Genomic DNA, 24,906 nt, shown 5'->3' with positions numbered 1-24,906 from the left:
TCAGAGCTCAAAGCTCCGAGGTCAGCTACTTGCATTTTCCTGTGAAGCCCTAATGATAAATGGCATGGGCAAAGCTGCCAGGCAGTGGCCAGAAAAAATCAAGTTAACCCTTAACTCAGTGGTTCCGCCAGCTTTCTGTTCCTTGCACACAATTTCACTCGCAAGAGTCCCAGTATTTTGACTTGATTTGCTAGTATATAATTTTATATATTCTATACTTCCTTATCCAGGAACCACTCTCAAATGTTATATAAAACTTAATTCCTAACTTCAATAACTTTTTCCTTTCTTAGGGTCCCAATGTTGGCTCTAATTCATTTTCTAGTAATTTCTTTAAAGTTTCTATGCAAGTCAAGCATTAATCTGGAACTACCATTGTGCAGTCATTACATTGTTTCCAAGATGATAACACAAAACATGCACCTGGGCTATTAGGGCTGTGCTGTGTCCCTATGCCTCAATTTCCAATTGTTTAAGAATCATAACATCAAAGAACATCTAGTTTCATAGCATTCACCAGAGCACAAGGAGAAAGAAGTAGGAAAGTCAGATGTAATAGAATAATTATGTACACTAAGGCCAACTGAAAAGCAGTCACGCACAAATGAAATCTATACAGCCATTGTCCAGGGCTAAGGTTAGGAGAAATGGGTACAACCAGTTTTTACAAAGAGCTGCTGCAGGCTACTGAGATGTCTCCATTCCGGCCTACTGTAGGCAGCCTCTTATTTCAGATGGCGGGTCCCCTGGAGGGATGTGTCTCCTGCTTCTCAGGGTCCCAGACACCACCCAACTTTACAAGGAGCTGCCGCCAGGCTTCTGAGATGTCTCCATCCTGGCCTACTGCTGGCAGTCCCTGTCATCGTATGTTGTCCCCAGCAGATAACCTAGACAATCACAAAACATGGTCAACAAGTACAAACCCAACTTACTCAATGCAAAATGATACCAAGACTTGTTTGCATTCCTATAAAAAAATTGCTAGTTGTCTATAATATCAATTAGCTTACACAGAATTACAACCTCAGTTTCAACCTAGGGTAGTCAGAAGCCTGGATGACAACCGCTTTGTCCAAACATCCTTGCAGCTAATTATGGGCAAATGAATATTTCTAGATAATGAAGATGGGCTAGACTGATTGAAGCTCTTAAGATAGCTGTGCTTTGGGGCCCTTATTCCAGTCTTTCTCTCCCATCTCCTCCTTCCCTTTTTCTGTTTCTCTTTCTTCTCCATTCCCCTTTTCCTCCCAATGACCTTTTCTCCCCTACACTTTCATTACTGAAATAGCAAGAGGTCTAGGAGCCATCTTGGATATAATAAAGTTCTTAAGAGATATTCATTCTCACTCTATTAGAGTGTCCCAGAGCCACAGGCAAACACCCACTGCTACTGTTGGTATGCTCTCATCCTCTTTTAATGTCATGTCCTTCTTTCTCCAACTCAGAGACCCATCAAGTTGCACAGTCCATGCCCAGACAACCAGACTGGATCATTCTGTGGCCCACATGGGGCAGCATTTATCCTGTATGACATCACCTTGTCATCTCCATCTGTTCTCAAACTCAAGAATGGACTTACATCTTTTTCATCTATTCCTCTGTCAGCCCCATGTTTGCTGTCCCTCCATCGCTTATGTACAGAATTTGGCTTTTGTTTTTGTTTATTTGGTTTATAAATATTATTTAAAGGAACAAATACATATGGTTGCATGAAGTTGTGAATACATGAAAGGGCTCTGAATCTTTCAAGTATAAAGTTATACAAAAAGAGATAGATACATTGCGAAGATTGTTTGAAAATGTAAATTATCCCTCTCCTGGGTTTGAGTGAGCAAATGTGTAATTAAGAAGCACTCAAGCTATTCTCATGAACACTAATAGATGTATGTGTTTTTCAAATACTTTAAAATGGTCATGATAGACTACTTTTTCATTTTATAGTCAATAAACAAACCAAACTGTAATCTTAAGCCATCAAGTATTAATGTGCATTTCACTGAATATTTATTTTTTATGTGGACATTAGTATAGGATAAGTGAAGCTAAGGCATATAGTAAGGGCAACATTATTGGATTTACCATCATAAGCTCTGTCCTATAAAGTTTCTTCTCAGGATGATTTCTAGAGAAGATAGTTGGTTTAAAAGTCTCAATTGTGTGACCTTCAGCTCAAAAGTCTTAAGACAAGTGTTTAACTGCAAAGGCATAAAATATCCACATGACTTCTAAAGGTAATGGCATTTTCAACATTAGCATAAGATGTGACCTTTGTGTCCAGTCTTCTGGGATGTGCCACTTAAGCATGTTGGGTTTCTCTTTCTTCCTGCTTATTGTTCAAAGGCATACCTTGAAGCACAAACTTCAAGAATACAGCACTTCAAAGACAGAAAAGAACCCCTAAGAGCAGGACATCGCACAGCAAAACTCAATTAAATTTTAACCTTTCAAACTGTAAAAGATGTGGAGTTGCTCCATTTCCTCCTTACCCAAATTAAATTGGATCCCCAAAGACACAAATAAAGACGCAAGGAAGACACTGGCACAAACACAATGACTTTCAAGAGCCAGGTTAAATTATAACGCGTCTCATTTATTCACTACAGCATAAATATATTCATGTTGCACAATTTGGTATTTATTGATTCAACAACAGGAAAGGAATGGAATACATCATAGTAGGAGGAAAGGAAAATCAGAAAGTCCTAAATTGAAATTTCTTCACCAAAAACTGTGACTTGTGAGGTGGATACACGAAAATCAAAACCAGTGACATCAAAGTTGCTCATGATTGATTAATCATTATGATTAAAATATCTCAGATATAAATGATATGCAAAAAAGACAGTGTTAAGAAAGTCGTGGTATAGAAAAACAGCACAGTGGAGTTCTTTCTGCATAGTACAGCTATTACTGCCCAATGCTAATGCTGCCGAAGGCAAAACTGTGCAAGGAAATTAATGTGGTCCATCATCAAGATTTAGGAAAATGCTGTTAAAAAATGTTCAGCAGTGTCTGACTGGAAAGTCTGTTCAGTAGTAGACACATTGATTTTACACATTTTATTAACTCTAAGGTGTTATTTATTATTTTAATAAACCCTACGGGAGCCCTATCATTGAGGGCAGCAATTCGGAGAGTGACATTTTTTAGTGAACTTAGGGAAAATACTTAAAGCTCAGTGTTCAGTTACTATGTGCTGCCTATAATCCTTCTAGGTCTAGACTTTGCCTGGGGCCATTGGCTCCCATCACTATATATCTAGTTACATGCAATTGTGCGTGTTTAAACCCAGTGTTGGCCACAGTCCAGGGATTTGAGATTCTCTCCCTCAGAGATTGCACCTGAGAACATTCGTCTCCACAAGGCTTTAGTTGAGGCTAATACTAATACAACATGGGACCCTCAAGAGTTCAAAACAACTGGCTTAATTTTAAGACAACTATTGGACATCCAAATTAACAACACAAGCCACTTTTATTTCCTTCTATAACCACATAAAATTAGCCTGTAGGATTCTAAGAGTATTACAAACAACAAACTTCTTAAATTTTGCTGATGGATTGGCATAAAGCAGGAACATGTATGTCAATTTCTTTATACCACCCCATATTGTCACTTAGTTTTAGGAGAAGTTTGCATTTAAATTGCCAGGCATTTATTTAAAGATGTGAAAAAATAGAAATGATCCTTGAAACGCTTCCTACTCCAATTTGTTCGGGACTTGGTCTATTTAAAGGGAAGATGCAATGTGTGGCTTCGGTGACCTCGGGTGTTCCTCTTGGTTCCTAGACTTCTTAGTTTGGACTCTTGTCAGTTCATTGCTGTGTCTGTGGCAGGCAACCTGTCACCCACCGGCATTAACAATCAGCAGAAATAATCTCAAGGAGTCTACATTGGAGAGTGACCTTTCGGTTTGCTGGTTATTAATAAGCATAGAGTAATAAAGGAGAGAGTACATGGCTGGCAGAGCATTTCTTCCAGCTCTTCAGCTGTGCCTGTGTCTGGTCTTAGATGAGCTGTTATGAAGACAGGCTTAGTCCTCTGGAGCCTAGATGTGTGCGTGGCACGTATGCTGAGCATTGGTGGATGGAGGATCAAAAGGAAAGTGTGGAGTTTGCTCAGTGGCAAAATTAACAAAGACCTGGAAGAAAAAAAATGAAATAGTTACTAATTCATTTCATATCAACTATTATAAAGGGAAAGGTTGTCTCAGATACTGTCCAAATGGGCGAAAAGAACTAGACTATGTATTCTAGATATGACTGGGAAGTTAAAGTCACAAAATCTCAATAATAGTGTAGCCTAAGGAAGACCTGAATTATGACAACCCCAAGGGACAAGTCAACATAAATATTGACTCTCACATGGCGCCACCCCTAGACTACAGGCAATTAATAACTGCCGAGAGAGGAGTATCAGTCTGCCCCAGAAACTCATAGTTGGATGTTGGCTTTCAAATGTTCAGCTCTTAAACCTTGAACATAGAAACAAAACTTGATGAGACTGAGATATATAATGAATGTATGAATATTTATATGTATAATAAAATATATATATATATGTATGTATATGCATGTGCCTATGTAATAATAATAATACACTTGAGAGGGAGCAGAAAGAAGTACATGGGAGTGGTTGGAGGAAAAAATGAAGGAAGAATAAGGCAATTATATATAAATTACAATTAAAATAATTTCAGAAAAGTAGACATCATGCCTTTACATTACCCTTTGCTTTATCAGCACACACACATACACACACATGCACACACACACACATACACACACACGCACACACGTGCACACACACACATACATACATACACACACACGCACATATACACACATACATGTACACACACATACACACATACACACACACACACACACACATACACACACACACACAGTAATACATTGAACAGTCAACTCTCAGAATAAGGACTAAAATGTCACCTGGGAAGTCTTAATACTTCAATACCTTGTAGTTTCAACATTTCTAGTATTCTTAGTAAACATTTTATTTCCCTCAGAGTCAGCTATTGTTCTACTACTACAGAATCAAATCAAATTCCATTGGCATGGAATAGTTAGAAAGGGGAGGTTTAACAAAAGGGACTATCCAGCACCTTCACGAGCAAATTAAAGCTCTGTACACGGAACAAAAGCACATGAGAGAGGCCTCCTAACTTTTGCCATACTTACTGGACTTTTGTTAAATTGAGTTAGGTTAATTAAATAGATAATGTGCTAAAGAAACAATTTAACTTTAAGTCTAATGGATAAAGTTCAATAATTACATGCAAATAATGATACATAATAATAACATGCATGGTGTGCTGTTTGAGGTGGCAGACCTGTTCCAGAGCGGTCTGGCTGATGGAGTAATGCTCGATCTTCAGGAGGCTCTTGTTGGTCTCCAGAACTCTGAACAAATCAGGCAAGCACTCCCAACTCTTTTGTACATGATATTCCAATAAATTAAGGCGTTGTCCCTAAAAGTCAGAAAATACGAGAAGTCAGGAAATATTACAAATCACTGGACAAAGTTAATTACACTACATTTCATTGTAAATAGATTCAAATGTGTTTTTCAACCACACATGTAAGGTGTGTAGGTTAATGTTGGGAGTCATTAATGAATGCTTATTGCTACAGTTCACCCCAAGATGCGCTAGACCAATGGCATGCACTTGGATCCAGATTATGCCCTGCCCCCTCTGTCCCACTGTGTCGTCAGCACTAGAAGCTTTAATGACCAGAGACCGCCTACAGAAAAAGGGAGTGAATGCAGCATAATGAAACTATCTGAGGATTCCCTGAACTTCCCAAGAACTAAGGGATTCTTAGGTCTCAGATGTCTTCTTTCCTAGCTGAATAGCTCTTGGTAAGAAATGGCACACTCTGATTCTTATTTTAATGCTTTCCCCAGGAGATAATTTAGAGTGGTACTGGAATACAAATGACAGTATCTCATGGGCTGTTGGTTAAAATGAATAAAGAATGTCTACTTCATGCCTATAACCTATTAGGAGTTATGATTACATAAGAGTAACAGCTTTCTAAAAGAATTGTAAACCAGGTTGAAGAGATGGCTCAGTGGTTAAGGGAACTGGCTGCTCTTCCAGGAGATTCAAATCCTACCACACACGACTACGGGTGGGAGCTCACAATGGGTTGCAACTCAGTTTCAGGGTATTCAATACCCTGTTCTGGCCTCCAGAAATGGGGGACTGCAAGGACCCGGTATATGGGCATTCATGTAGGCAAAATACTCATGTATATAAAATAAGAATAAATAAACCTCAAAAAAGTATAAGCAAGTTTGGTGCCCACAGCTGTAAGCCTAGTACTTGAGGGGCAGAAGCAGATTTGGTCTAAATTCAAGTCTATCCTTAGCTGGATAGTGAGCTTCAAGCTAGTCGGACTGTACAGGAAGAGTTTGCAAAACAAACAAGCTAGAAAAAAAAAGAACTGTTCTCAGGGCTTCTAAAGCTTCAATGTGTAGAAGAACCACCTAGTTACCGTGTCAAAAGGCCAATTCGGATTGAGTGTGTCTGAGTCTCCCAGTCTGAGTGTCTAAAAGATATCACCTGTTGAAGATGCTACTGACCTATGCATCATACTTGGTCACATCAACTTCAAAGATTATGGTTCCAAGCAAAGGACTTTTTTCATTGAAAAATATGAAAATGTTCAAGCTTATATAATATGAAAATCACTAAGCTTTTAAACCCCATAACAAATACATAGAAGAAACTGATCTCTGCATCCCTCTGCCCAGATGAAATGCACTATACAATGGAGCTGCAAGCAGGTTAAGAGGGGGAACAAATGCAATCAGTCTTGTCTGGACTGCCCCACATGTGACCAAGCATTCCTGCCATCTGCCAGAGTGGTCAAGCAATGTTTGCAATCCAAGTTTTTGTTTTTGTTTTTTGGGTTTTTTGTTTGTTTGTTTTTGTTCATTTTTTGGTAAGGAGACATGGCCAATAATTCATGAAGAGGCAAAAAATACAGCAGGTTCTGTCTTTTGGCACTGTGGAATAAAAGAGAAAAATGACTAATACATGTATACTATGCTTTTGGCTAAAAATGTTAACACAGGCTATCAGGATTGTCTCTGCATTCTGTTTTATCCCCCTTGAAACAGCCCCTCCCAGAGGGAGGATGAACTCATGGGACAAGAAACTGAAAACTCCCAAGGCTCCGGGAACAGAGAGATCTAAAAGTCCATGAAGCCTTCCCTGCAGGTTATAAAATAATAACAGGATGGAGGGAATTCTCTCCACTGGAGATGCCTGCAAGTGGTGGAGAACATATCAGGGGCGTGGTTTGGGAGACTCCTCCCAGATCTGTTTATTCAGTGATATCCCTGCCTTTGAGTAATTCACTATTCTAAGTAACCCCAATAATGCCACTGGTGTACTAAGCTAACCCCAGTGGTTTCCTTTCATTACCATGTCATCAATACCTTATCTGGAGTGAATACATACCTATTCATGAATTTTCTGGAAAAGGTCACACAACCTACCTTAAACTGGATCCCGGGGAAATGGAGCTTCAAACAGTCAGAAACTGCGCTAGGTTGACTTCCTTCCTTATGGAGCCAAACTTTGACTGTGTAACCATCACCAAACCTGAGTCAAATAAAAACATGGACAGCAGTCCACACGTGTTACATACTGACTTACAGTGACGGTGTTATACGGCAATTTGGACAGACCTAGAGAAATTTAGTAACTCCTTTAAATTGCTGGGGTATTTAGATTATCAATGTGGAGAAGTTAACCTTAAGTCCATAACACAGTTGCTGTCACTTGTTTACATTGACAGGGACATTGGCTTAATTTACAAACCAGTACATAATCCACAAAAGAGCTAAGGTGAAAATGCAAGTTGTCAAAGCAGAGTGTTGAGTTAGAGGAAGCCAGAGGTTGCCCTGGAGACCAGCCTGGGAAGTACATTTCCAGGTTCGTTGCTTCAAGGCCTGCAATGATTAAAATGTGACTGGGAAAAGTTGAAAAGGAATACATAAGCGACTGAAGGGTTTGTCTGTCTGTTAGGTAGAAACATTTTCCAGGTTTAAGTCAGCCTTGGTGGGTGGAGAATCTCTTAACAGCCCCTACATCCTTAGAGACACCACCCCTAGCACTGAAGAGCTGAGGAGAACGCTTTGCTGTTCTTAGCAACAGCACTAAGTGCAGAACCACACTACTCTCACAGTAATCTTCAAGAAGGTAGTAGGCTTTCAAAACCTTTGTGCTTTTAATAACTATTTTTACGTCTTTGACAATTTCCTTCACTGTATTTTGGTCATCTTAACTCCCATAACTCTGCTCAACTACTCCGATGTTCCTACCCACACCAGCTTCACATTCCTAATAACCCATTCAATCCAATTTATGATGGCCGATATGGTCCGGGGTGTGTAGTAGACACCAGTGTTTGGTCTAAAAGAAAACCGACTTTCTCTCCTATAGAATCTATCATTGGTCCATAGATCTTCATTAATGGTAGACACTCAAACACTCATTTCTCCTTGATGATAAAATGTTAATTGGCTTGGTCTTGTGTAAGTCTTGTCAGGGCAATCACAGATGGCTGTGAGGTCATGGCTGCAATGGTCTGGTCATGTTCAAAAGATGCTCCAGTCTTTCTTCCTGTTTATGATGGGGAGGTTGATACAGATGTCCCATTTATGGCTGAACATTCAACTGATAAATATCCTTGGCACTTTAGTGAGCTGTGCGTCTCTTCATTAGCCACTGCTCACTGCACAGAGTCTTCTCTTATGAACTCTGGGAGACTAACTAATCCATTGGTAGAGAGAGACCTACTTAGAAGGTACTTTGGTACTGTGCCATGTAGAAATATACTAGTCATGGTTGCCCCCAGAGACAGTGAGCTTCCTAATCAGAGTTCCTTAGAGTATAATACCAGGGACATGTTTTGTTTTGTTTTGTTTTGTTTTGTTTTGTTTTGTTTTATGGAGCAGACCTTATAAGAAAGTAGTTAGTTGGTCTTATAACATCCATGTTATTATTTGCACCTCTGAGCAGATCTTGCCTCAATGGTCATTATTACAGTTCCCAGGGGTCGCCACTGGGTAAGTCTGTTGATGACTTTTTTTTTTCTCAGTAACCCGTGCAGCACATTTCAGTGCTCTAATATCTGGTATGAGAAGGGAAGAAGTTTCCTGCTCAGCACCAGCTTCATTGTCTCAAACACATGACCACTATCCGTGGTGTTCTCAGCAATAGGATAAAATTCTGATGGTCAAACAAAAGCAAAAGCAATAGTTTGCATTGTTTGGGGTGGGGGAACTTTGTATTTTATGCTGTAGCCCATTCTAGGGTCTTTGGAATAAAACGGTGTCTGATCAGTAAAAACCATAGACCTGCATGGGTCATTATTGTATAAGATTTTGTTATTATTATTATTTTTTATTTTCATTATTAATATGTGGAGAGCTTGACAGTGAGTGACATGTGTCATGGCTCAGCTGTGAGTTCAGAGGTCAATTTTGTGGTAACTTCTCTCCTCCCACTTTTATGTGGGTCCCATGGACCAAACTCTGATTGGCAGATTTGCACAGCACCTTTACCCACTGAGCTATCTTGAGGGCCTGATTATTGAAATTTTTATCAGTTTTGTGTTGTGGTTTCAGGTATAGAACATAGTATCTAGCACTATTTTACATAGTACTTCATGCTACAAAATTAATTAAATTAGCTTAAAGAATGAAAAATGGTATGTCCAATTTTTATGGTCATCATTTACTATAAAGCATCATTTACTATAAAGCATTTTAAAGATAAAAATGTACATTTATGTAAATTTACCTAGGTAAAACTGACCATAGTTCATTTATGCTTTTATACCTTGAGTCTGTGTGGTAAGAACAGGAAACTTAAGATTGCAAGGACTTGTTAGAAGGATACTGATAAGCCTTGTGAATTGTCATGTGATTTGACAGGGTAGTGGTGGTAGCTTTTCTATTTCCCCTTTATCTCCCAAACAAATGACATGGGAACCTGGTATATTTATTACAAACTTCAAACACTAAGCTGGGCAAGTTCTGAGCTATTCTAACCTGATTTTCCCAGCTTAATTTCCATCCACATGACCCATTGTCTTGGTCTTGCTTGCCATCTGTGTCCTCATGGACTTCCCTGGCAACCTGCTCATGTTGAAATTGTCCTGTTGAATCTCTTACATTCTAGTTCCCACCAGAGACCCCTCTCACTAGGTCCAGAGAGAAGTCTTGCCTTCTCTCTCTTGCCTAACTATTGGATGAATCTTTATTAACCAATCAGAGGTGATGGAAAACAATGTTTTACTAAAAACCGACAGAAAATACTTTATAATGAAGACAACAACAAAATCTGGACTATACTCAAATCTCCCAGAAATCAGTATCTGGATTCACAGTGTACAAAACCATCTCCCAACAGTGAGATGAGATGTGGGTTGAGCATTCTGTTCTCCCATCTGCTGTCTTTGTGATCATCCAACTGGGTACTTGTCTGTTTTCTCTAAAAATGGAGTAGGTGGATATCAAACAGTATAAATTAGATGTACTAATTACTGTCAGTTCAGGATTGATAATCTTTAAGAATAAAACAGATTGTCGTGTGGGATTAAAATGAAACAAATCTGAACCCTCGATAACAGCAGAATGATAACCTAGAGCCATTACAATGATCATAGTTGTGAATATAAATGCAGAAATTTTGTAGCTAAGACAGGAGGAATTCCCTCTGCCAGCAATCAATGGGAGGCTGTTCCTGAAGCAGAAACCTCAGAAACAGAGAACTAGGTTCCCAGGGCATCTTGCAGAAGCAGTTTCCAGAGGCCATAACCTGTTGGAGCTAAGAGTCAAGCTCTGAATTCTCAGTGCCCTCTTCCTCTATAGAATTTATGAATTTCATGTTGAAAGCATGCTGAAGCCCAAGAATGGTCAGATTTGTAAGGAGTGTCTAGGACTTTAACCTCTGCATCTCTAACTACATGTAACATATAAAAAAATTTATTAAAAGCTACCATCAGTTTTGCAGGCAAATGGAGAGAACTAGAAACTATCATCCTGAGTGAGGTACCTCAGACCCAAAAGGATATGTACAGTATATTCTCACTAATAAGTGGGTATTAGCAAGAAAAAATACAGAATAGCCAAGATATAGTCCACAGAACTCAAGAAGGTCATCAAACTGAGGATGCCTCAGTCCCACTTGGGAGGAAGAAGAAAGCAACCATAAGGAAGGAGGGAGAGAGGCACAGGGGATGGAAAGACGATGGAGGCTGGGGATGAGGGGAACATGATCTGGTATTGGGTGGGGAGGAAAGGACTGAAGCCCTGAGGGCCAGCAGAAAGAATGAAAAGAGGTGACCTCAGGAGGAAGGAGGTTGGGAGATCACTCTAGAATGTACCAGAGATCTGGGAAGTAAGAGACTCTCAGGACTCAAAGCAGGGGACCCTACATGAAATGCCCTACAGTATGGAGAGGGAACTTGTAGACCCCACCTCCAGCAGAAAGACAGGGCATCAAGTGAGGGATGGGATCAAATCTCTGACCCATATTTCTTCCTGTCTAAAAGAAATATAGGGATGGAAATGGAGAAGAGCCTGAGGAAAAAGAAGGTCCAGGGACAGGACCAAAGTGGAATCTAGCCTAAGAGGAGATCCCAAGATCTGACACCATTATTAAGGCTATGGGACATTCACAAAAAGGACCCTGCCGTGACAGCCCTACAAAAGACACAACAAGCAGCTGAAAGAGACAGATGCAGATATGGGCACCCAACCAATGGAGAAAAGCTGCTGACCCCTGTGGCTGAAAAGGGGGAAAGCTGGAGGAAGCGGAGGAGGAGGACAACCCTGTAGGAGGACCAGCAGTCTCAATTAACCTGGACTCCCAAGATCTCTCAGATACTGGATCACCAACCAGGCAGCATACACTAGCTGAGATAAGGCCTCCAACACATATACAGCAGAGGACTCCTGGATCTATGTTCAGTCAGAGAAGATGCACCTAACTCTTAAGGGACTGGAGGCCCCAGGACGTTTAGAGGTCTGGTGGGGTGAGTAGGGTGGGGACTTCCTTATGGAGACACGGGGCATGGGTGGTAGTGGAGGGGAGGCGGTATGGGATGAGGAACTGTCGGGGGGTGGGTGGACCAGAAGGGGAATAAAATCTGGAGTGTAAAATATATGTACTTTAAAGCTACCATCAATTCTGGTAGCTATGATGGTCTTTGCAGGCTACTATGTGCTGTTTTTCTGTCCTTATCACATGCTTGAGGCTTTGGCTGTCAACAATGGAACACTTATTTAGAGTGTTGTTTCTTTAGTTGCTGTTAGTGATGTATGGACTGCATTCTGATCCTTATCCTTGGCGCTTGAGTTTTCCACCCATCAAAGAGCTCTGTAGTGAGTTGAAAACTTTGTATCTGGAACCCTTCCTACTACTATGAATTAAATCCCCCATCCCTTGTGACTGATGTCTTCTAGTTGACTCTTGGCTGAGATGTCAATGAACATTGGTAAACACACATGGACCCATATAAAGATGAATTCTGTAACACTCCTATTCAACCAGCTCTAGGAATTGTACATTAATACACTAGATCCATACAGGGGATCCATATCAATGGCTATTCTGCTCCATAGGAGTGGGAGAAAGAGGCTGAGCTACTGACTTAAACTGACTGCCCAACACTGTCTTCATCAATATTCCAGAATGGGTAGACATGTCCATGTTTTAAGTAAGAAAGGTAAAACCAAAATGCTTGTAGGGACTTCTCAAGGTCAAAAGATGGGTGATTGGAACTTTGAAGCATCTCCATGGAACAGGCTTCTGGCCATGTGTGGGCACAGCATTGATTCCTAGCAGGGGGATGCTATGTTTTTAGATATTCTGATACCATTATGATGAGTTTCTGACAAAGATGCTAGATCTTGATAGCCTGCCTTCCTCCCACAAAATGCATGACCTTAAAAAGCTGGGTGAGACTTCCAAGATCAGCTGTCTCATCGAGAGATGGGACTAAGAAGAAACACTGTCCAATAAGGTTGTTTGAGGACAGGATTAATTCTTCTTTGTGAATCCTTTGGAACTGCTTTTGGCACTGTGTAAATAAGTAAATAAATAAAGAGTGTAATTTCGGCTCTATGCAGGATTTCGCCAGAATGAAGCAGCACACTATTTGATATTGAGAAGCCCACAATTTATTTGGCAAAGTTCCATGAATGCAGACAAGACAATGTAAACACAGATTGTATGCTGCTGGGGGGTGGTGAAGGGAAAAAAGGCCTCATGGCCACTTTTATCACTAACATAGTTTACAGCCTTTATAGGTATATTTTGTGTGCTGCCCTTAATGGTATATTTTAATGTATTTTGAAAAATTTATGCTAAATCCCAAACATTGTCGAATAAATTCTCTATAAGCATATTAATATTTTAAAATATTTCAAAGTGACGTTTTATTTGAAGTAACACATTTTAGCTTTGCTAGAGAAAAACAGAAGAAATAATTTAGTTCTTAATAAAAATATTTTCAAGAGAATATATATATATATATGTATATATATATATATATATATATCCCTTTAGTAGGTAGGTAATATTCATGGCTTTGTCTAGACAAGTCAACAACACATGAAATTATGAAAGGAAATATATTTAACAATCAAGAAAAATCTTTGGAAGTCATTAAATTAACTTATAATATATCCAACTTAGGTATTCAATTTAGGTTTATTTTCTCATCTCTGCCTCGGCGTGCCGATGATCTAAATTCCCTGGAGTATTTATTTGATTACCAATTATCTTCAAAGACTGAAAAGTTCCAGCCCAATGGGAGCCCGTGCATCGCATGTTGATGCTTCCACTTTATTGACCCAACATTTCAGGACTGCCCAGTATGTCATTTGTAGAGCAACGGTCACATAAAGGAGTGAGCAGCAATGTGTGCAGGCAACGTCATGTGTAACACTTTGTGACGCGTTGCTTATTAATTATAATATATGTAAAACTATTAAAGCAGAAGCAGGAGTAGCCCAGGAACACAGTGCAGTCTCAAGCACAAACAGACACTAAGGAGTATAATGATTGAGCAGGTACTGACTGAAGTGACCGCACAAGTCAGAGCTGAAGCCTTGAACCTTTACACTTTCTTAGCTTCAGACTCTGTTTGAAAAAATATTTTACCTCAAATTAAAATTAAAAGGTTCATAAAAATATGTTAATATTATTCTCAACCATTAAAATGTATATCCACAAAGACGTTTAAATGAGAAAATGCTTATAATTACATGAACTGTAAAATGGAAAATTACAGACTCCGTAAAATATCAACTGTGCAAGCGTATTTATAACAAGTGCACGTGAAATACTAAGACACTACTTAAATGTTCTGTGATGTTAGTTATTCTTCGCCTACTGCTGAACACTGAAAGAGCTCATACAGCCATCATGATTATAAAGAAATACACATGGTTTGTAAAATGCAAAAGAAGCATTCTGTTCTGCTAATTTCTGCAAATGCATTGCATTCTGGCTTTTAAATATACCTTCAAAAATTATAGGCATAAAACTTCTAAGCATAAAAATTAATATTTGAGTTAAAGTAATAAGTATTTAAAATTTGTTTTACATGTCTCTTTATATGCACTTGAATCCCATCATCTGATCCATAAGGAATCTAAACATACATTTACACATCTTACACACACACACACATACACACACACACACACACACCCATTGATATATTTATTTTTCTCAATAAAATAATTGTAATATAAAATATCTTTTTTAAAGAAATTAAAAAGAATGGTGTTTTTCTATTCATGATATAACAAAAACACAGAGCACAGGGCATCATGATTCTGAGTTCTTATATGAGCTCCCATCAGTCATCTGTGTGAGACTAGTCCCAGGCGATACAGGAGCATAGATGCTTCAGACCAAGTCACCTCATTTATAACTTTCTTGTCTCACTATACACTACATCCTTCTCATTCATGGCTTAGTGTCTGTACAATATGGTAACTTTTAGTCATCCCCCTTCTGTAGCTTATTTGCTGACAGAGGGAGTAAAGGGTGATTCTAAGGAAAGGTTGCTGAATGTTGGGTAGGTAAGAAACATATATATGGCTAGGAGGTATGAAGCTGGTGGTATATCTGCATAGAAATTCCCTCATCATTATCCCGGTCGTTATGTGACTCTTTGGGGAGATGTGAATGAGAATGGTCCCCACAAGCTCATATGTTTGAATGTTTGGTCCCTAGTTCGTAGATTATTTTGGAATTATGAGCTGTGGCCTTGTTGGAGGAGGTGTGTCACTTAGTTTGGAAAGTCTCTGCCAGGCCTGGAGTCTCCTCTCCCTCCCGCTTGTGGAGGGAATGTCAGCTCTCAGCTACTGCTCCAGCATCATGACCTGCTACCTTACCAAACCCTGCCATGCTGGTCACTGATTTAACCTTTGAGACAGTAAGCAACCCCACAAATTAAATGTTGGTTGCTTGGCCATGGTTTCTCTTAACAGCAATAGAACAGTAGCTAAGACAGTCTTCCTCCAGAGAGATAAGGAACCAGTAAAGAGAACAGAGGAGTGTTCTGTCTTTATCTGTCCTAAGTGAAGTACCAAGAACATGTTATTCCATTTACTCCCTCATGGTTTTGTATTTCATCATCTCTAGCTCTGTTACACAAACATGGAATGGGGTCTCATTTGGTGCTAAAGAACGTATTTAGCTTACACAGCTCAAAGGGAAAGTCTCACAATTTCAATATTCATAAGTTCAACTAAAATTCCCAGTTTACAGCAGGATGTCTTCTAATGGCTAGCACTCCTCTGTTCTTTAAATGACCACTGTGACAGCAGTATGTTTATTTTATTCTTTACAGCCACCTGTGCACCATTTTCCACAGACAGAATATTTTCTTCATAGGTGAACAGTTCTAAGGTCATTCCTGTTCCCACTCATCTTATTTCCTGCAGTGCTGGGACAAACTAAGTCTCACTCCTCAAGCACATCTTTTCATCTTAAGTGCCTTTGTTATTCAACTTTCTTTGAGTTGAGCTTGGAAAATTTCCCAATAGTCACATATGCAAATAAGGATGATCAGGAGGGTTATATATTCAAGACTTTAATATAAAAGAACCCCTGACAGTTATCAAATAATAATGAAACAAAACAAAATAGTGTTGTCCAGGTGGCACGGCATACCTTCTGGGAGAGACTGTCTTTGAAAAGAGCCTCAATAAGCTTCTGAACATAGAGACAAAATCATATGTGTAGACAACAAGGCTTCTCAATAAAAGAAAGCTTTAGTCACATTAGCACACCTCTCAAAGACAATTCTTCTTAGCATTTAGAAGACAGTGACCATAACGCCTGGTACAACATAAGGGAGGGATGAGTTTATCATTGCAGAACAGGCCCAGCAGAGAAACTGATGATTGTGGGATCCTATGGTGGAAAGTATTCAAAACACAACAGGCCAAAAAGCAGAGCACAGAACCAGGGGCCAGGCAAAAGCTATAGAGCCCTACCCTGAGTGGTCCCCTTCTGCCAGGCAGGCCCTACCACCTAAAGACTTCACAGCATCTGTATTAGCACCTTCAACTGAACAGTAAGCAGTCAAACTGTAAGTTAGTAAAAGTCATTCACAATTTAACGTGCTATAGAGCTACTTTCTTATTAGTCTACTAGGCATTGATCTATAATTCAGAATTTGGGCCAACAGTCAACAGAATCAGAGTTACCCAACTCAGGAGATCATGTCAGTTTCAAGATGGAAAGTTTTTGACTCAAAAGTCAAAGGTATCAGAGGAATAAGTGATTTCTTTGTGATTCAATTTAAGATGCATTCCACGGGATGAAACCCATACCTGGCAAGATTACCAGACCAAGAATCTGAAGCTAGACAAAGCATAGGACTGGAGAAGGGATCCTACTACTACTAATCCACTAAATGGAGACAGTATTAAACCAACTCCTGAGAGTTTATCATTGTACCCATACATCAATACATATCTTAGTCCTCATCATGGACACTCCTTTTTGTAGTGGACTAATACAGAACCTACAACTGGCCAAATGGTAAAGAATAAGAAACTGTGGAATGCCCAGCACAAAATAAAACATATATCCTATAGCCACTTTCCCCAAGACTCAGCAACCATGGAAGAAAAAGAAGAAGCCACAGTACATGGCTACAAGAAAACTGTATTTTGGACACAGTAAGATAGCTACACAAAGGAACCCACAGTGATTGCAACATCAGGCATAAAGCTTGAACAAATCAGGACAAATCTTGCATGAAGCTGGGTACAAACTTTCACCCAAATGATTGGCAACTGTTAACTTCTGGGAGACAGGAAGTTTTCTTTAAGCATGTAGTCCTGGGTAAGCCAACCATGCTTCAGTGAAAGATCACACATCCAAAAATATCGAGCAGCACAACCTGGGTCCTGATTGGTTAAAAATCAAAAAAAGGAAAGGACGGAAATTTGGGTAGGTGGGAAACATAGAGTGGATCTGGGAAGAGGTGGAGGTGGGAGCTGGCTACGAACAAAAACACTAAGGATATTTTCAATAAAAATATTTTGTAAAAATGAAACAATGTTTAAAAGTCAAATTTGAACTAAGGGTATAGCTCAGTACGAGAGCATTTACTAGTACATACAGGTCTTTGGTGTCATCCCTAGTACAGCAAATAAAAGAACAAAATCTCACTGATGCCTGTAGATTCCCCAGTAGCTGCTGTCTTCATCTGACTCCTTACCCCAGAATTCTCTTCATGCTGCTTTCATCGTAGATCTCTTCCTCTACCCATGGAATCTGATATCTTAGTGCTCAGGTGCAAAAAACTTTCCCTGAATTCAGAATGAGGATGCCTTTGCCAGGTGCACGAAAAAAACATGGGCTTCCCTGCCACTGTCCCTAACATCCCTGCACATAACTTAGTATTTGATAAAGTACAGAATGCAGAAAATTCCTTGTGATAATTTATCATAATAGAAGGGAAACGATAGTTCTTCTTGGTTAAACAGCAAAATGTAATTCCATTTGTTTTCTTTTTTTTTTCAGAGCAAGCAATGGAGATCATTTAAAAGCATGATGTCAGAGCCAAGTCAAAAAGACAGAAAAGGAAGTGACCTCATCTCCAATATAATCAGTTTTTGTCCACCTCATAACCACCTTGGTCATTTTGCTTTTAGGATGGTAAGTAGCAAAAGATTCTGCCCTATCTGGTATCTTGTATTTAGTGCTAATGGTAATCTCTGTCCAATTTTCTTCACTTTAGAGACATCTCTGAATCCTGGTAGATAAAAGATACCTTTACAGTTGACAGTATTACAAGTCATTTTTCATATTTCTTGATCTTAACAAGAAATTTTTTTCCACTTTAAAACAGAAAGTTAGCATGTAACACAATGGTTATGCATGAAGTTGAAATTCTGACATCCTGATGTCTACTTTAGCAACATTTGATGCTAGAAGAATTTATAAGTTACTAAAACACTATTTTAATAGCTAAACTAGTACTGTTTGAAAACATTGTAGTGATATGAGAATAATTAGCTAAACAACCAAGCAGGAGCTGATATGATCTAGACATTCTTCAGAGATCTTGTATAACCCCACTGACACACAGTAGGACACCACAGGCCATTAAATCAAGATACTACCCAACAGCTTAATTTTTATTAAGGAAAATAAACCAAATCTTTGGTTGTCTCATCACAAACATCTGTGCTCTGTGTTCTGAGAAGATGAGGAATTAAGAAAGTTGTGTCAGCATGCTCCACTATGTTCATAGTAGCCTTATTTATAATAGCCAGGAGCTGAAAAGAACCCAAATGCTCTTCAACAGAGGAATAGATACAGAAAATGTGGTACATCTACACAATGGAATACTACTCACCTATCAAAAAGAATGACTTCATGAAATTCATAGGCAAATGGATTGAACTAGAAAATATCCTGAGTAAGGTAACCCAATCACAGAAAAATACACATGGTATGTACTCACTGATAAGTGGACATTAGCCCAAAAGCTCGAATTACGCAAAATATAATCCACAGACCACATGAAGCTCAAGAAGAAGGATAACCAAAGTGCAGATGCTTCACTCCTTCTTAAAATGGGAAACAAAAATATTCATAGGAGGGGATATGGAGGCAAAGTTTGGAGCAGAGATCAAAGGAATGGCCATTCAGAACCTGCCCCACATGTGGCCCATATATATATATATATATATATATATATATATATATATATATATATATATACACACACACACATACATACACATACATACACTCACCAAACCTAGATAAGATTGATGAAGCTAAGAAGTGCATGCTGACAGGAACCAGGTATAGATGTCTCCTGAGAGACACAGCCAGATCATGTCAAATACAGAGGGTGAATGCTAGCAGCAAACTATTGAACTGAGAACAGGACCCCCACTGGAAGAATTAGAGAAAGGATTGAAAGAGCTGAAGGGGCTTGCAAACCCATAAGAACAACAATGCCAACCAACCAGAGCTCCCAGGGACTAAACCACTATCCAAAGACTATACATGAACTGACCCATGGCTCCAGCTTTATATGTAACAGAGGATGGTCTTGTTGGATACAAATTGAAGGAGAAGCCCTTCATCCTGCCAAGATTGGACCCCCAGTGTAGGTGAATGTCAGAGGAGGAAAGGGGGAGTGGATGGGGAGGGAAGGGAGAATAGGATAGGAGACTTATGTCTGGGAAAACGGGAAAGGGAACAGCATTTGAAATGTAAATAAAAAAGTCCAATAAAAGTAAAATTAAAATAAAAATCAACAGAGAGGAAAGAGTGGTATAGGGAAACTCAAACAAGAGAGAATAGGCGTGTCATGTAAAATTTTAATCTCATTTGGGGATTTCTACCCCACCTTGATCATTTAGTTCCCAGGTAAAAGACACACAACTTTTATATTTATAATACACCTTTAATGAGCTAGAGCTGGGCAGATATCTATCCTCTCAGCTATTAAAATCTACTTCTCCATCAATAACCCTGAGTTATAACTTGCCATGTCCCATCTGGGAAGCTCTTAACTCTAATTGGTCAGCCCTCGTAGCCATGTTTTCATGACTCACCTACCCCATGGTGTCTTTTCCTCTCTCCACCTCCTTTCTCTCTCTCTCCTTGTGGTCCCTGCCTTGAAACCCCAGCCTGGGACCAAAACTCTGCCTACTTCTCTTCTGCTCAGCCATAAGATGTCAGCATCTTTATTCAATCAATAGTTTTAAATTAAGGAGCAAGGGCACATAATATTACTTGGTGCAGATTCTCTTATCCCCAATGGAACCAGGGCCAGCATTTAGCATACATTACATAGCAAACAGACCAAACTTCAACATAGGTCAAGCAAGGTGTCCTATGAATTAAAAGAAAAGAGAAAATTGTATCAAGTCTATTTACAACAGACACCATAAGTGGCCACCAAGCAATTCTCAGAGCCATATCCACAGAAGCAACAGGATCAAAGCAGTCACAGCATTTTAGCCTTTTATCTCACAGTCTGTGACCATACCCTAAAGAAAAGATATAGTGATATACTTTCTGTCTTCATGAGTTATGCCCACAGAGAATCCCAGAGCTTTTAGTGGGCCATATCTAAGGAAATATGCCAAGGTCGAATAGAGGAGCCTTCAAAGTCAGCATATATACCTGCACAGCCACCATGTATGTGGAAATGGAAGCTACAAGGGACTGCCACCTCCTGCATGGGATGCTTTCCAGTAGGTTTGGGTGCCATGCACTTTAGTTTGCTTCTCTGAGATTGTAAGCTTGGGTTAGGACATGGTGATGGTGTTTTTATGAGATTGGCCTAGGCTACTTGGTAAGCTCAGTTTTAGAGACTTTATTACCTTATAACCTTTAACTTATGAGAGTCTCTGCACACAATTTTAACTACTTCTAAAATGGTGCAATAAGAGAAATAAATACTTTTCTAAGCAGGCAGGGATTGCTTTAAAGAATAACCGTGTCCACGTTGCTGAAGAAACACACTCATAAGTTATACTCTGTGCCTCTGATTCACTTGTGGTGGGAATTTTCCTACTTGGAACAAAGATAACGATGTTACATCATCAGACAGAAAAGGACATATGTTGGGTACAGGCAGATTAAAAAGTCCAGAGCTTTCCAATTACTTCACCCTTCCACCCCACACCACATTTTTAATAAAAGGAACAAATTACCAGACTCACAAAAGTTCTTAACTGACCCAGCTTCCCAGCAGGAAGCACACACTCAGAGCACACCATCTAAACACAAAGTCAGAGCAGGTCATGCAGACTACCCACCCACCTGAAATGCAGAGGTGTCTCACGGGAAACAAAAAAACCCGGCATGAACCCAGTCACAGATTTCCAAGGTCCCTATGGGAAAGACAGGCGCTAGTGGTAGTTAAAGTGTATGGATGAATTATGAAAAGGGTAAAATTTTCCAACTTCACTCAAGATCCCACCACATACCATATAAGACAGATGATCTACATAGAACATAGAAAATCAGCTTCTGACTTTGTGCCATGGAGATTTCTATTTGGTATAACTGACTCTTGGCTGTACATGCACATATTTATGCTACAGTGATTCCTAGAATACAATCTTATTTATAAAGAAAAGTTTCTGTGCCTTATGTAATGTCACACAATCATACAACTATATAATCCTAATGAATAAAATGCTATAAATGATTACATAGAAAAGAGAAGGATCAAAAGGCATTTCTCAATGACCTGGCCTGATCATTTGGTGATCATAGTCCCTTTGGATACTGGTATGATACCAATATAAAACAAGTTCCTTCTCAGACACTCCTCCCTGCAAAAAGTATTTAATCTCAGGCCCACCCTGAGTTTTACTCAACCACCTTTTGCCATGACAATAAGTGCATAGCTGTGGTGAAAGGTAGATAAGCCACAGAGGCCTTCACCTACAGAGTCATCCTCTGATCTACTGTAGAAGGCCTCTCTGTACTCCCAGCCATGGCTGCAACCAAGCCTGTAGCCCACCACTGTCCAGCCAAGGACTCTCCCTGCAGACCAGCTGGAACTTGCCCCCTTTTCCGTCTGGGCCACAGGCTAGTTCCAGCCCATGGGCCCCCATTCCATTCTTAGTTCATCCGCAGCTCATACGCTGCCGCCCGGATGCTCAAGTACCTGAGAACCCGATGGCTCTGGCCTCCTTGCAGGCCTGGAGACCCCAGAGCCAGCTCCAGGGGCTGTGTCCTGAGCCTCAGAGTGTGCTTCCCCACCCCCAGAGCAGTGTCCTGGAGCTGCCCTACAGCCCAAGCGTGGTCCACTTCCCGCATCCTGCCTCCCCAAGTGGCCGAGTCCCATGGTAGAGTGGACATGGGACACACCGCAACCCTACAGGCTATATATTCCTGTAAGAAACCAGAATAAACTCACTGGTTCATCTATGTAATCTTGGGGAGGATATTTTCCTAATTCTGTCATCAGAATCCTACTGGGGACAAATAGGCTTTGTTCACATATCTTCAGAAAATGTGACATAAGTATCAAGAAAAGAACAATTCTGGCTGCTGTGCACACTCAAAACAGCCAGAAAGGTAGGAGATCTTCAGGATTTCTAACTCTACCGCGTACTTCTGAAGCATGGTTCCCAATAAGGGTGATAGGTTAGAGGTCCTAGGGCTCTTTCCTCCTTGTGAGTATTCTGTCAGCTCAGGCTTGACAGTTTCGAGATATTTGAATACAACACACTTACCATGCACTTCCATTCTCTATAACCAACTCAGCAGCACAGTTTATATTTCTCAGAACCTCCTGCCTCTACTGTGGGCATTTCCCCTTCTTATGTAGGCAAATAAGAGACTTCGGAGACTCTTCTGACAACACACCCCTGAGGTATCGTCCCCAACTTAACTTAATAAATAAAAGCTCTAAAAATTCCCACCTCCAGTACAAACTGCCCCACTTACTACAGAAGCATAGGTCGGAGGAACTGCGGATCACTACCCCTGCTATACTCTCCCACTGCCCTATATTCAATCTCTTCAGACAAGTTAGAGGTTTCCCACTCCCCTTGCACAAACAAGGCGTACTCTTTGTCTTCACCACATTTAGACAATTTAGAGTTCTGAAAAACTGATGTATTTTGTCTCGAGTCCCAAATTGTCCAGACAGCTAAGAGGTCTCAGAACCTCTTACTCTCTGTGCAAAGTCTCTCTATAGCTTTTATATCCTGTGTGCATCCCAACTGGGAAAGCAAGAGGACTGTGATCCACTGACCCTTGAACCACAATCACAATGCTCTACACATATGTAAACTCATTAAGTCAAAAGATTCCCTTTTCTAGCTTTTTCCCAAAACAACATGCAAATCTTGCCTCATGAATTCAGAGGATAAACAGTTCTGCTGATCATTTTCAGCCCCTGCTTCATAGCACTGATGCCCGTTTCTGAGCACAGAGACTGTGCTCCACCCAACTGAGGTGAGATAACTTCAGCTACTCCATTTGTAAATCAACACCAAGCACTTCCATGGTGAAACATCAAGAAACACTGAAAGGAACCAAGACTCACCAAGTACCAAAAAGCAAACTAAATCTAAACACAGGACCACAAGAAATAGACAACGAATAACTCTTTTTTTTTCTTTTTTTCGGAGCTGGGGACTGAACCCAGGGCCTTGCACTTGCTAGGCAAGCGCTCTACCACTTAGCTAAATCCCCAACCCCAACGAAAAACTCTTGATGGGAACCTCATAATATAGAATGCTAAGAAAAAATTATCCCATCCAAAAGTTATCAGTCTAATAATAATAGCTAGCAATGAGAGTGAGTTAGATGAAACCCCAGATAATTCAAACGCTTTACAAAATGGTATGAATGAATTGGAAAAAAGGTTAATATTTGAAATATAAATAACAAATATTCAATAAAAGAAAAAGTGTAAAAAAATAATATGGCTTCAGGTTTCTGCCTGCTCCTTGAGCAGACCCAGTCCCATGGCTCTCTGTACCCAGATCCCATTGGGGAGAGAGCTGGACTTTGAGAAGTGCAGACAATCCTGAGAGTTCAGGGAACACCACCACTTCTGCTAAGATTCCTGGCCCAAGAGAAACCCACCTGGAGCCCTCTGGACATAGGAACCTAGGAGTAAGACTACTACTTCTTCTCTGAGGAACCTGCCTGGAGCCCTTAGGACACAGGAAACCAGGAGCAGTTTGGGACAGGATCCTTCTGATTTCCATCTGCATCCAGAGTTGACCTGGCCCCACAGATCTCTGTACCCAGATCTCATGGAGGAGAGAGCTGGATTCTCAGAAGTGTGGACATCCTGAGAGCCTGAAGCTGACCCAGGCCACAGCTCTCTGTACTCAGATCCCACTGGGAGAAAGCCTGCATCCAGGGGTGCTGACACACAAGCTCACTGGAGGGACAAGACACTGTCAGAGACAGCAAGACCAGCTAACACCAGAGACAACCAGATGGTGGGAAGCAAGCACAGGAACTGAATCAACAGAAATTAAGAATAATTGACATCTACTACCCAAAGACGATACATGGACTGACCCTGGGCTCCAACTGCATAGGTAGCAATAAATAGCCTAGTAAGAGCACCAGTGGAAGGGGAAGCCCTTGGTCCTGCCAAGGATAGACCCCCAGTGAACGTGATTGTTGGGGGGAGGGCAGTAATGGGGGAGGATGGGGAGGGGAACACTCATCCATATAGAATGGGAGGGGGAGGGGTTGGGGGATGTTGGCCTGGAAACCGGGAAAGGGAATAACATTAGAAATGTAAATCAAAAATACCCAATTTAATAAAGATGGAAAAAAAAAGAGCTCAGTTCTCCCACAAAAGCAAA

General features: G+C 40.3%; 1 protein-coding gene across 1 annotated transcript in view; it reads right to left on the bottom strand.

Moving 5' to 3' along the window:
• Nucleotides 1-2,552: 2,552 nt before the first annotated feature.
• The window catches only part of Abca13 (ATP binding cassette subfamily A member 13), a 484,842-nt gene continuing 462,488 nt past the window's right edge, over nt 2,553-24,906 (bottom strand). Inside the window, exons 60-62 of the mRNA XM_087584614.1 lie at nt 7,534-7,639; nt 5,357-5,494; nt 2,553-4,141 (exon numbers count right to left, since the gene is read on the bottom strand). Of these exons, the coding sequence (XP_087440740.1) occupies nt 4,049-4,141; nt 5,357-5,494; nt 7,534-7,639 (337 nt within the window). The 3' untranslated portion in view covers nt 2,553-4,048. The remainder of the gene's footprint in view (nt 4,142-5,356; nt 5,495-7,533; nt 7,640-24,906) is intronic.

Source organism: Rattus norvegicus, chromosome 14, assembly GCF_021556685.1.
Source record: "Rattus norvegicus strain SHRSP/BbbUtx chromosome 14, alternate assembly SHRSP_T2T, whole genome shotgun sequence".
In the NCBI taxonomy this organism is placed as follows: domain Eukaryota; kingdom Metazoa; phylum Chordata; class Mammalia; order Rodentia; family Muridae; genus Rattus; species Rattus norvegicus.
The sequence above is the reverse complement of the archived record's forward strand: the minus strand, read 5'-3'. Positions and strand labels throughout refer to the sequence as shown.